The sequence below is a fragment of the Aquarana catesbeiana genome, linkage group LG04 (genome assembly GCF_042186555.1).
Source record: "Aquarana catesbeiana isolate 2022-GZ linkage group LG04, ASM4218655v1, whole genome shotgun sequence".
Lineage (NCBI taxonomy): Eukaryota > Metazoa > Chordata > Amphibia > Anura > Ranidae > Aquarana > Aquarana catesbeiana.
Window position 1 is genome coordinate 166,364,301 of NC_133327.1, and position 14,019 is coordinate 166,378,319.

The following is a 14,019-nucleotide window of genomic DNA, read 5'->3' on the forward strand; positions in this document are numbered from 1 at the left end:
TCTGCAGTGGTGGCTAGTGCTGGTATAATTGTATGGAAGGGACGTTTTCCAGGTGAAAGGCAATTTGGATGTCCAGGAGAAAGGGAGAAATTTTTCCCTCGGTTCTAAAATATAAAAAGTTAAAAACCATTTTAGAATTAGGCTTTGTTCTTATTTTTTCTAACCATCTTTTCTTTTAATAGCATTTTACTGTACTGTAGCTCTTAGGTTTTACATACAAGCATTTTATTATCCATGATCCCATTCTTGGCTAATCTAAAGCAAGTACCCTGCCAAGGAATGACTCTAGCATCATGCAGAAATTAAGTGCCCATTTATACATGTTCTGTCTGCTGAGGCCTGTATTGAAGACTTTTACAAATAAAGCCAAATTGAAGTTGGATGTAAGGTATACATTTGGCAACTGGCTAAAAAAAACAAAAAAAAAACAAAAAAAAAACACCTGTTGAAATACATATACAAAGAAATGTTTTATCTTGCAAAAGATATGCAAATTTGTCTTATGATCTAGGATACTGTGCCATTTAGAACAGTCAAGTCAGCTTTTGCAAGGCATTTTCTTCACGGCCCTTGGAGAAAATTTATGTGGATAAAACAGGGAGGAGGGGGATCTCTAAGATCTATAGAGTGCTAATAGAAATGAAGGGGTCGGAGATACCACCATTTATCAAGAAGTGGAAGAAGGAATTGGATACACAGCTTAAAGAGCCAAAGATTTGGAAAATACTGAGGAGGGTTAATGTCACGTCGGTTAATTGTAAGATGCTAGAGTTAAACTACAAGTGTTTGGCAAGATGGTGTATTACTCCTGATAGAGCACACAAATATCAGAGTGAAACATCGCAATTTTGTTGGCGGGGGTGTAAAGAGATTGGGACGATGGCGCATATATGGTGGCCAGAAATTTAAAAATACTGGGGGGAGAATCAGGCAAATTACCAGTAAGATAACTAACATTGAAGTTCCAGACGACCCGTGGGGGTTTTTATTCCACGGGATTAGAATGCCTACTAAGGAATATCTGAGAACGTTAATACCACAGTTGTTGAATGCGGCTAAAAGCCTTTTACCTAGATACTGGCAAGAAAAAGGGAGACCCACGTCGCGGAACTGGTTTAATAAAATAAATGGAATTCAAAGCCCAGAATACTTAAGGTTCAGTGAGGGGACGGGAATGGAAGAGTATGAAGAGAAATGGAGGGAATGGGCAAAGCGCTCAACGAGGTGTGCCGAGGTGATGGGTACATAAAATAAAAATTAGATGAGGCCCCAAAGTAGCCAGACAGTCCGACAGCATTCAAAAAGAGGAGAAAAGTGAAGATTAGAACCGGTAGGAGTAAGGGTGAGGAGGAGATGGGCAAGACGAGTGTGGGAGGGGGGTGTGCCTCGGGGGGGGGGGAGCGAGAGGAGTGGGAAGAGTATGGGGTTATACTTTTTGTATGCGTTTTAATGGTTGATACCAATGTAGTGGGGTTTATTAAATATAATAGGATGAATGATTCAGATAAAATTAATAAGGAAAAAGACTTTATAAAATGCTACAATGATGTGAAGATAAGTAGGGACGAGTATGAACTGCAAAGTTGAAATAAGTCTCTTGGAAAATTTCGCTAAATCGGAGTTCCAGGCACACAGTAAAGTTAAATGCTGAACATGAATTAAAAATAGGTTCCCATTATTTCTTTGTTCTGTTTTTTTTTTTTTTTTTTTTTTTTTTTTTAAATCATTAGTTGAGGATTTTACATAATAAATGTAGCCAATTTTAATGCAAGTCATTTAATGCACTTAGGAGTTTGATTTTTTTTTGTTTGAGCAATTTTGAATTGTAAACAACCAGCATCTTACAACATAAGAGCAAAGGATAAACTGGAAAACATGTAAAAGTCCATGTTACGAAGAGCCTTAAAGGGACATTGTCAATTTGTTCATTTAGGAGGACTGTCTGTCTGTGCAAATGCCCCCCCAACTGATACTCTGCTTGTTAGGTTCCACATCGGTACATCTGCCATCGCAGTGGGCGACAATGACTGTTTTTAGGTATGGGAAGCATGCAACCCTCTTTGATGTGACAGTGTTCAGGTCTAGCACCATATCACTAGGCCCAAGCCCTGTCACATGACAGAGTGACATTACTGCCTTACCCCTAGTATTGTACACATAGGCTGCAACAGAGGAAGGAATGGTGGGGGGGGAACTAAAAAGTGAGAATAAATGGATTGGGGTGCCCTTTGTAAAGACACCGTCACTTTAACATGAAAGGGAATAGTAACCCATCCCAACCCCCCTTCCATCTGCTGCAGGGTACCCCAGTCCCCTCCAGAAACCCCATCATCCACTGTGGGGATACAGGTGGAGCTTCTTTAAAGTAAATTTACACCATTTTCTCCCTGTAGATCCCTTTGCTCTGAAAATGTATACTAGTCTAATGGAAAATGTTGTACAATGTAAGTGTATGTCTAAACAGAATAAGGTAGGAGTATTTAATCTAGTTCCTCAAAATCTATAGAAGTTTTTTATTTCTAGATAGAGCATAAGTTTTGCTTTAATGTACCCATAATAAATAGCATGGTCTATTTATAAAAATCCTATTTTCTTCATCAGCCTCTGAAAGTTACATTCCTTTCCATACTAATTTTTAGTTTTAATTACTGATCCTTTCATACTTGATTATTGGAAATCACTCCAGTATTGTTCAAACATTGTATAACAATGTAGAAGTAAGAAAAGTGCTTGTATCATTTTTGAAAGGTTTGGCAATTCATTAAGAAACAGCTAAATCATATGATGCCACTCCCTGATTTCTATGTTATCATGTATATTTAGCTATGCAGCATAGGTCAATATACCCTTAGGACAGCAAAGGAAAACTAGAGGTCAGCACATGAAATATGTGACAATGTAAATACCAGGCATGAGTGTAACAATGGAAAGTGTACAGCTGCCCATAACCTGACTGTTGGAGGGCAATTAAGCCTAAAGATCTTTCATTTCATAGACATACAGTGCCTTGAAAAAGTAATTTTCCTTCCACTTCACAATTATGTGCCATTTTGTGTTGGTCTATCACATAAAATCCCAAGAAAATACATTTACGTTTTTGGTTGTAACATGACAAAATGTGGAAAATTTAAAAGGGGGTATGAATAATTTTTCAAGGCACTGTACATATAGGCAGGTACAATGCAGCCTCCCTGCAAGGGAGGCACTATCCAGAGGTCACCATGCAGACAGGACGGAGGACAAGGGGGAACCAGGTCCCCCCGAGGCTTCTGTAGGTCTCTTCAGGGAAGCAGCTGTCCAATTGGACACTGCTGCTCTGGTTGCACTGTCCCCTTCATGTTGGCATGCATTCAGCATAGAGACAGATCCCTAGGCTAGGGACAGTCAGAGTAGCATAGGGTCTGGTTTCCGAGGCGGAGGGACAGAGCAGGCACTGCCGCCATGTTCCATCAGTAGTCTTCTTGTGTTAGGCCTGGTCCTCAGGCTGCCTTCTAGCCGTCTTCCCTGCCAAATGCGGTCTTCTGCGTGCATTGTACTGTCCAAGTTTGAGCTTGGAAATGTCTTTTTTTTCCCTTTTTATGCATTGTACGATCTGTCTGGTTCATTGTAAGTGTTTCAGTCTGTTGTGGCGGTGTCTGCAGAGTTTGCTGTTCTTTCTCCACATTACTATGTTCATACACTTTGCTGCATCAACCATTCTTTCGTATGTGTTTTCTTTTCTTGCGGGCAGTGAGCCTGAGCCACACCTGCATAAACATACACAAGACTGTATCTCTGTTCTTATCTCTAGGGAAAAAAAAATGGCTGTCCAAAGTTATCCAAAGTGATGGGTCACGTTGATGGGTGGCAACTGATGGTAAATATAGGCTGACATCTTGATTAAAGCAGGTGATGATCCCAACTTTGTATATTTATATCCCCTTGCAGGTAATTGGGAGTTTCTGAATTTCATCTTGTGATACCAAACATCTAGGATAGTCAAAGTGGCAAGTTATCACACAGGGAGATTATCTAGCTCATGGGTGGTAAACCTGTGGCCCTTCAGCTGTTGCAGAACTACAAGTCCCATCATGCTTCTGCCCTTGAAAGTCATGCTTGCAACTGTCAGCCTTGCAATGCATTACAGCTAGAGGGCCACAGGTTGAGCACTCATGATCTAGCTGCTATGTAGAAGTGGGATGGAACTGAAACACTCCATCTGCACAACTTTCAGCTCAAGGCAGTTCTTCGTGATTGTTTGAGTCATGTAAGAATAGAAAGATATCTCCCTCTGCTATTCTATGGTTAATACCTGTCCATCTATGACCAAATATAGATATAACAATCAGCCAGAATGCAAGACCATCACATATCTATGGGTATTTTATGCATAGCCATACACATCTCAGTCTTTCAGTGAAAAAGACCAAGCATTGCTTGCAAATTGTTGCTATGATCAGGAAGGTTTGGGTTAAGTTTCACTAAAGGTTAAAGCGTAACTCCACTTTTGTTGGAAAAAAAAGCATTTCCCCCTGGGTAATCTATGTGCATTACAAGGATTTTAACAAACTTTGTTACAGATTCCCACCTTTTGCTATCTGAAGAAATCCCTGTTTGTTCTTCTGTGCTGAGTGATTTCATAATGATCAACCAGCTGATCATCAGTGAAATCAGTGAGCCAATCACACAAGCAGGAAATGACATATCTGGGAGATGTTCTTTACACTTTCTATGTACAGAACACCTCCGGGTAGCCATATTGCACTTTATAGAAAAATTACAGAGCTGCAGATTGAAAGGGAAAGGTAATTTTTTAGTAACATTCAATCAAAATATGACTTGTGTCGCAATTGTATACGCTAGATTACTTTTTTCTTTATTTGCCATTTTTTTTCCCCACGAAAGTGGAGTTATCAATAGGATTTACTAAAAGGTTATAAATGAAGATTTACTGCTGGAACTGGCCAGACAAATTAACATGTTGAAAAAACTTTCAAAGAAGACACACTTTCACTGCAAGTGCAATACATTCACCAGTTGGTTAAACTGTAGGGAACATCTTCCATGACTGAAATTGTATGAATAAAGAGGGGCAAATATCTTATTTTCAATAAGACATCAGTCTGGCTAGCGGTATTGTACCCAATGGGCATGAGATAATCACCTGACCTGGATCAAACTCTTTTGTCTCACACAGTGTACCATGATATCATAGATTCAGATGTAGCAGGATAAATAGGTGTATTCAGGTAATGATGGCACCAGAGACCCGTTCACAGGCATAACACTGAAGGTTACCGTGGAAGTAAGTCTTCAGCAGAATATGCTGCTAAGAATAACATTTATGATTTAGGAAGATTTCTCATCACTCCTGAAAGAAATAAAGGTTTGCCTCTGTCTAATTATGGGGCAATGTAAATTAACTGCAATAAAAGCCTCATCACCATACTGTTACACATGTGTAATCTTTCATTGTATTATATACAGTATCTAAAATGATTTTGGCTTGTAATAAACCTCTTGGCCAGTTGTCACCAAAAGTATCCTGTAAAATTGCCTGTAAAACACAGTATAGTCACAAGACTACAGGCTCAATCACCAGTCATCATGATCTGCTAGGGAAATGTCACACAATACAATACAAGTATCACTACTCCTATGCTTCACAATGACAACAATGTAGGCTTAAACTGTATTTAAACCCAAGAATAATAATGTAATATATTCACACTGAGGCTCTATAGCGCCTGTAAAGCGCCTCTCCTGTTACTACAGTGTGAAAGCCTGAGGGTTTTCACACTGGAGCGTTGTGTGTGAAAGTGCCCTAATATATCTACGGGGCATCAAGTTTGTCATTCTGGGACAGTAAGTATCTCCATAACAGAGAACGGATGTTCTAAAGTCCATAGAAGGAGCTGAGAAAAATGCTAACTGATAACAGTGTAGCACAGGAAGTTATTGGCTAACAAAATCTCTGGTAGGATCAACAGATATTTTTTGCACTTATTGAACAGACATGAACGCATAGGCGTGCGCAAGGGGTGTGCCAGGTGTGCCTGGGCACACCCTAATCCTGGAGTTGGCAACCCATCAATTGTGGGCAGGTGACAGGTAAGCCGCGATCCTTACTTGCCAACCCCCAGAACCTGGACATGGTAGGCAGCTGAAGTGGAAATTAATGGACCGATCTGTATTTTCTTCTGCAGCAGCTGAAAGTAGGCTTCTCCTCCTCTTCCTCTCGCCGATATTCAGCTGCCATGGGAGGAAAATACAGGGGATTGGTACCAATGTATGCCACCCCTCTTGTCCCAGTTCCTTTTCTTTCTGCTGCCCAGCTCCCCCTGTGTGCTCACCTGCTCTCCCCCATTGTTTTAGGATGACGAGTGGGGAAGAGGCCGGTTAATATGTCACAAAGGCATATGTGTTGGAGCTTTGAGGTGCCAACCCTAATACAATAGGCTGCGCACACCTATGCATGAACGCAATTATTTTTATGGTACATTTAATAAGATGAGTTAATTGCTAGGGTTTAACTACACTTTATTCAATCCTCTCAATTTTTTAATTATACATGATTATAAAGATGTTAATGCCATTAATTCCTGTATTATGAACCTCCTGTATTTTCCTTTTTTCTTACATGGTGGTGGGCAGCTAAAGCAAAGCAGTGTGTCTTTGTTCATTCATCACCAGAACGTTTGGCAGCAGTATCTGAATGATCATAATGTCCATCCGGGAATCCAGGATTCTGATAAAAAAAGGCAGACCCTTGATGCCTTTGCAGCACTGCCCATGTAAGGCTTGCTGTGTGTTGACTTCTTAGGCCTCCCTCTGATTACCTGCAGCCAGTTGCTGGGGGTTTTCACTTATTCTCCCTTACTCTCGCTTGCTTGTTACTCAAAAATCCAGATTATTTGTGGTTTTGATATTTATTGTGGAACTTGGATGGGGGAAGGGAATAGTAGGATACTCCAACTTTTTCCAACTTCACAGTAGATAAGGAAAACGCTCACTTGGCCTCACTAGAAGATTTATGGAAGCAGACACACTGCTATTACCATACTGCCACATGTATGGAAGAATAAAGTCCTCTTGCTCTTTCTAGCAGCAGACTTGATGCAACTACTTTACCTTCAGGACACTCTCTAGCATCCCCTTGACTGACACCCGTCCACTGACTCTTCTAGGTGAAAGGGTGGCCCTCACAAGAAAGGCTCAAAGACACAGATCTGTACTCACTGTAGGCAGAATCAGTTCCTTACAGGTGCCCCCCTTCCAGTCAGCTCTGCAGGACCTCTGGGTTCAGCTCCTCTCTGACTTCAGGCCCTTAGGTTAACTACCCAAGGCCGCATAACAACAACTTCTACAGAGGGGCAGCCACCCTCTGCCTCCGGGACCCTGCTCTTCAGCTGAAAGGCCCCGAGCACATGTGCCCTTGGCATTTATACAGTATCCCAGCATGCATTGGGGCACTTTCCTCTGTCAATAACCAGGGCTGTAACACCACATGTGCCCTCACTTACCAGGTCCCCTCCCACTGTCCAATATGCCTCCCTATTGGACCAGTGTGGGACATTCAGACAAAGCTGAGCTGCACCTGAGCACAATGAGCAAACCTTACCAATAGATCCCGCTCCCTGGTAGACAGAGCAATGCAAAGTAATAATTTTGGCATTTTTGTATTGTTTGAATACAAAGTGTTATAATCTACCATTTGGTCATCATACATATGAGCATTAACAAAATTGGAGGAATCCATGCAATACACCCCAGGAGGAATCTTGGCTTTTGAAAACAAAAAAAAGCGCTTTTTGAACAACCTGTAAAAAGAGGTCAAACATCTCTGGTGAGTGCACATCCATATTTTGAGCACAAGCGGTGAAGGATTATTGAAAATTGCATTGGAAGATTGACTTTGGTGTTTGGAATTTATCACACTGGACTATTTAAAATAAATATATATATCTCATTACTGTAATGTCACTTCTATCATTTAGAACCAAGCACCTTATCTTTACTATGTATATGTTTTAAGCGGCGTTATCCTTCTTAAAGGGGCAGCTACGGTTTGTTATGTTTGTCTCATTTTGGAGTAGGCGCCAAACACTGATTTATTGTTTTATTGTAAGATACATATTCCAACTCATACATTGTTACTTCTCATGGTATTTACTGGAGACCACTTAAAAATAGCTGTCAGAAATAATCAATATCTTCAAGCGGAGCTCCACCCAAAAGGGGAAGCTCTACTTGTTTGCTTCCTCTCCCCTTCTGCTGCCACATTTGGCACCTTTTTGGGGGGAGTGGTTACCTGTTTGACAGGTAGTGGTCCCCACTTCTGGGAGACCTTGCCGTGGCGAGATCACCAGGAAGTTTGCCCCCCCTCCTCCTCCTCCCACCACCAGGCCATTCAGAAATTGCAGCGCGTTACGCACATGCGCAATAGGGAACCACCTGTGATGCCGCAAGGCTTCACTGCCAGTTTCCCTTAGAAGGAATGGCAGCGGCAATAACCCAGAGTGGATTGAAAAATCAGCTGGAGTGCCAACATTGCAGGATCCCTGGACAGGTAAGTATCCTAATATTAAAAATAATAAAATATTAAAAGTTAGCAGCTACAGTATTTGTAGCTGCTGACTTTAAATTTTTGGAGGGGGGGTGCTGGAGCTCCACTTTAAGCTCAGAAACCCAGCGAGCACAGGAAATATAAACAAAGCCCAGGCTGCTGCAAAACACAGCCTTGTTCACATGGGGCATACATAACTGTACATCCGTGGAAGGACGTATTTACTGACACTGGGATGCAAGGGTGTTCCATGCATCAATGTGCAGGCAGTCCTTTTGATGTCAATTGGGAATGCATTCATGACCCCCTTGGTTATATACTCGCCATGTAAAGAAAGTCTAAATGTAGGTAGGAACACAGCCTAAGCCAGGGTTTACTAGAAGTAAATCAAGCCCAATATGTCAAAACGTAGTGTGTTGACAATGCTGCTTACCTGCAGAGTAAACCCACAGCCTTCTGGAACAAGTCCTGTACCAAAATCCTGGTAATTACTGTTGATAAACGAGCATGCATTGCCATGCGCATCCACTACTGTAAAGTATACTGTGTCACTTCCTGTAGTAAATGGGTTCCCGTAGTTATTTGTTTCTGATGCCCTGAATGAAAGAAAGTGTACAATGTGAGACGGCATAAAATAATATAATTGTCAATGCATGGGAATAATTTTATATATATATATATATATATATATATATATATATATATATATATATATATATATATATATATATATATATATATATATATATATATATATATATATATATATATACGCATACGCTGTTTGGGACTGGATGCACACGTTTAACTTTCATAGTTTTATTAGACAGACATTATCACCATGTCTACTTGTAAAGGGGACCCCAAGTCTGAACCCATGATTCTTACCTGGTCAGCACTCCTGCCTCTGTTGCAGCTGTTGGCCCTTTCAGTAACATTACAATTCTGTATGAATACATATGTCAATATACAGAACTTTGCCTCAATAAATAAATGCAATAAATAAGAAGTGTTATGTGAAAAAGTGACATTAGAACTATGGAAACTGCCATGGTTAGTTTTTAAGCTGGTCATAGAAGGATTGAAAATTGCCGATTCAGCAGGGACTAATGAGTGACTCCTCCTGAACAGAACGGATGGTAAAGTTTCATTCGATAAGTGCATTCAGAGTTTGGCTGTCAGAATACAACAGCGCACAATAGCGTCCTAGGAAGTGAATCCAGGAAAAGGATGACAGCCTCAAGCATACAGTCCTGTGATAAAGGGTTTGCCCCCTTCCTGATTTTTTTTATTTTGTTAGCATATTTCTGACACTTAAATGATTCTGATCAAATAAATTGTAATATTACACAAAGATAACCCAAGTAAAATACAAACTGCAGTTTTTAAAATTCTGATATTAAAAGGGAAAAAGCTGTCCAAACCTGCCTGGCTCTGTGAAAAAGTAATCCCCCCAGTCCTCCTTGCTAAATCATGAATGAACTGCGATTAACCATATTTTTTGGGAAAGCCGAGTTAAATTTTGCTCGCCACACCCAGGCCTGATTACTGCCAGACCTGTTGAATTAAGAAATCACTCAAATAGAAGCTGAGGTACACTAAAAGATATATTTTAAAAAGCAACACATCATGCTGTGATCTAAAGAAATTTGAAAAGAGTAATTGACATGCATCAGTCCAGAAAGGGTTACAAAGCCATTTCTAAGGCTTTGGGACTTCAGGAAACCATGGTGAGAGCCATTATTCACAAATGGAAAAAACCTGGAACAGTGGTGAACCTTACAAGAAGTGGCCGGCCTACAAAAATTACTCTAAGAGCACAATGACGACTCATCCAGAACAGCATCTAAAAGAACTGCAGGCCTCATATGCCTCAAGTAAGATCAGTGTTCACGATTCAACAATAAGAAAGACTGGGCAAAAATGGCTTCCATGGGAGATTTCCAAGGCGAAAGCCACTGCTGACCAAAAGTAAAACAAAAGGCTTGTCTCACATTTGCCAAAAACCATCTTGATTATTCCCAAGACTTCTGGGCACTGTGAACTGATGACAAAAGTTGAACTTTTTGGAAGGTATGTGTGCCGTTACATCTGGCGTAAAAGAAAAAAAAAAAAAAAAAAATTAAGGTTTTGGCATGGCCCAATTAAAGTCCGGACTTAAGGCTAGGTTTCTAATATTGCGACCTGAAAGTGGTGTGATTTTTGCCACAATTTTGATGTAACTTGAAACAATGACTGTGTATTCTTGAGGTCTATGGACCTCAAGTCGCATCAAAATGGGACCAAAGTACTGCATCAACTACTTTGAAGTCGCTGCGACTTGAAGTCACACAGATATGAACTGTACCCATTGGAAACCATAGGGTACAACTTGTCATGCGACTTTGCAGTCCCAAGTTGCATGACAAGTCACACTAGTGGAAACCAAGCCTAAATCAGATTGAGATTCTGTGGCATGACCCTAAACAGGCCATTCATGCTGGAAAACCTTCTAATGTGACTGAATTATAAAAATTCTGCAAAGAGTGGGCCATAATTCCTCCACGGCGATGTAAAAGACTCATTGCGAGTTATCACAAATGCTTGATTGCAGTTGTTGCCGCCAAGGGTGGCACAACCAGTTAATCGGTTTAGGGGCAATTACTTTCTCACATAAAGCCAGGCAGGTTTGTACAGCTTATTTCGCTTGATAAATTAAATCATTTAAAAACTGCATTTTATATTTACTCGGGTTATCTTTGTGTAATATTAAAATGAGTTTGATGATCTGAATAATTGAAAGTGTTAAAATATGTGAAAAAAATCAGGAAGGAGGCCAATACTTTTTTCACAGCACTGTACATCTTTAAGGCTGGGTTCACAGTGTGAATTGGATGTGGGTTTCCCTGCATCCAATTCGCATAGCAGAAGATTTTGACCGGCTCTCTATTGAGTTGGATCACACATCTCTGCAGCGGCTCCAATGCGAATTGTACAGGAGCCCTGTGCGTCTTTTGGTCTATTTCAGGTCCGAATTCAGCCCAAAATTCGGGCTGAAATCAGACTTGAAAACGGTGAATGGAGACGCACCGGACCCCTGCTGTGAGCCCCTGTGTTCTCAAGCGTGAATCCAGCCTAAAAAAACAAAACCGCAATGGCATTCTCCATATTTCTTTTTTCACAGCTTTTCCTTAAAGTGCAATTCTAGGTCAGATGACATTCTGGCTAACAGTATATGGGTAAGCACAACTATCAGGACTAATTTGATTTACATGTACTGTATATTTTACAAGTGTGGCAAAATGAATGGGTTAAAAGAATCTGTCCCCCAGAAAAATGGGGATTTGCTAATTCACTCATTTCAAAATTTTATAGGGAACACTATTGTCCACATTAACGTTATAATACTAAGTATGTGTGTGTGCCTCTTGTCCCATTAATCTGAACTGTGTTATGTTTTCTCATGTCACTCACAAGGTGGTGGGGGAGACTGCAGAGGGATCAGCTAGATGAATGCAACTTAGCAGGTAGCATGTGTCCCTGACATCAGCCTGTTTAACCATTAATAATGTTATCTCTAACATAGTAATAATTATATCTGGAAACTATAATAAATAAAGATTGAAGCTGTGAAACGGACAAGAATAGATGCAGACAAACCTGTTGTATCTTTGATCAGTACCTTGTGTACAGATGGTCTAATGTACCACTGTTCTGTTTTTTCAGAAAAGGGAAAGAGAACGAGCAAATAATACAACAGAAGAAAGAAACAACATACTAATGCATACTCATCATACTTGTATTTTAGGCTGACCCCACACCTGAGCATTGCTTTGCAGTAAAGTGTGTTAGCGTGGGGTACCATGTGTGTTGTGATACCATTCCATTAGAATTACATCCCAATAAACACACAGTGGGATTCATAAAGAGTGTATTCATTCCCGCCATGCACATTCAGATGTCAGTCGGGGATTTCACTGACAGGCGAGTATAAATAAACAGCAGGGATAGTGTAAAGGTCAGGTATGGATTTTAAGGGGGTTCCCATCTCCTGGAATAGAAGAAGCTTTTTTTTTATGAATCCAATAGATCTTATCTAAACTCAGGGACATACCCTAAATTATCTTTTAATATATTACATAATTATTTGTGCAATATTTGGCGACAACGTTTTGTAAATGTTTAGCAAATAGAATATGACCTCTCTGACCTTTTTTTTCTTTTGTTTCCAGCAGCTGCATTCTTCATAAAAGTATATGTGTAGCCCAAACCTTTTTTAGTTTAGGATAGAGTAACAAAAGGTTAAGACTTTGATCACATGTTCACAGTTGAAGATGCAGCTTGCGTTGCACAGAAATACACGACAATGGAAATCACATTGTTTTCAATGGTGCCCGTTCACATCAATGCAACTCCACTTTGGAAACAGTTCCTGTACTACGTTGATTTGATTTTGGCCCCATAGAATATACAAACTTTATCCAAGTTGCATCAAATTTGTTTCAAATTGCACTACAAGTCAGATTTTTTTGCTGTCTGTTTCACATTGAGATGATGTTACCTCTTGTCTCAGATCTCTGCAAATTAAGAGAAATTTCTCTTAGATGGTTGTCACCAGACCAGGTGTTTTTATTGGAAGATTCAGGCCTCGTGCACACTGGATGTTTTTACAGCTGCTGTTTTTGGCTTCAAGCATTTTAATTTTCTACAGCCATTAAACTCCTTTGCATGATATCCTATGTGTCCATGCACACATAGGGGGTTGATTTACTAAAGGCAAATATACTGTGCACTTGGAAGTGCAGTCGCTGTAGATCTGAGGGAAAAAGCTGAAATGAGGTGAAGCTCTGCTGATTTCTATCATCCAATCATATGCAAGTAAAATGCTGTTTTTATTTTCTTTGCATGTCCCCCTCAGTTTGACAGCGACTGCACTTCCAAGTGCACTTGTAGTGCACAGTGGATTTGTCTTTAGTAAATCAGCCCCATAGATTTTTATCAGCATTTTCTGGCTGGAAAAACCCGCCCCAGAACTAAGCGGTTTGAAGAGGGGTTTTTCAGCTGTAAAAACGCTCTAACGCTAAAAAAACAAACAAAAAAAAAAACGCTATTATGCATCTATGGGCATTTTTGAGTCATAAGCTTTTGTGGGAGCATAGTTTTGCCTTAAAGCTAAAAAAAAAAAAAAAACAAAACAAAAAAAAAAAAAACCACACCTTTTAGAAACGCTAATGCAAAAAGCTCAAAAAAAAAAAAAAAAAAACTCACGTTTTTACAGCTGCATTCTACAGCTAAAGCTACTGGCATTTTTTTACCGTCCAGGGTGCATGAGGCTGATCTAATTTCTAAAATGTTGTATTTCTCATTACTTTGTTTCGGTGACAAATGAACTGTGTGGCTCTACCTAGCAGGGACATAGATAAAATTTGACAGGGGCTCTAAATATTCCCTACTAAACAAAAAAAACCTTAAAAAAAAATCTTTGGTTATGCATA

General features: G+C 40.0%; 1 protein-coding gene across 1 annotated transcript in view; it reads right to left on the reverse strand.

Annotated features, from left to right (window-relative positions):
* LOC141139619 (glutathione hydrolase-like YwrD proenzyme) overlaps window positions 1-14,019 on the reverse strand; it is a 114,371-nt gene that overhangs the window by 11,914 nt on the left and 88,438 nt on the right. The window contains 2 exon segments of the mRNA XM_073625923.1: window positions 63-104; window positions 8,979-9,141. Of these exon segments, the coding sequence (XP_073482024.1) occupies window positions 63-104; window positions 8,979-9,141 (205 nt within the window).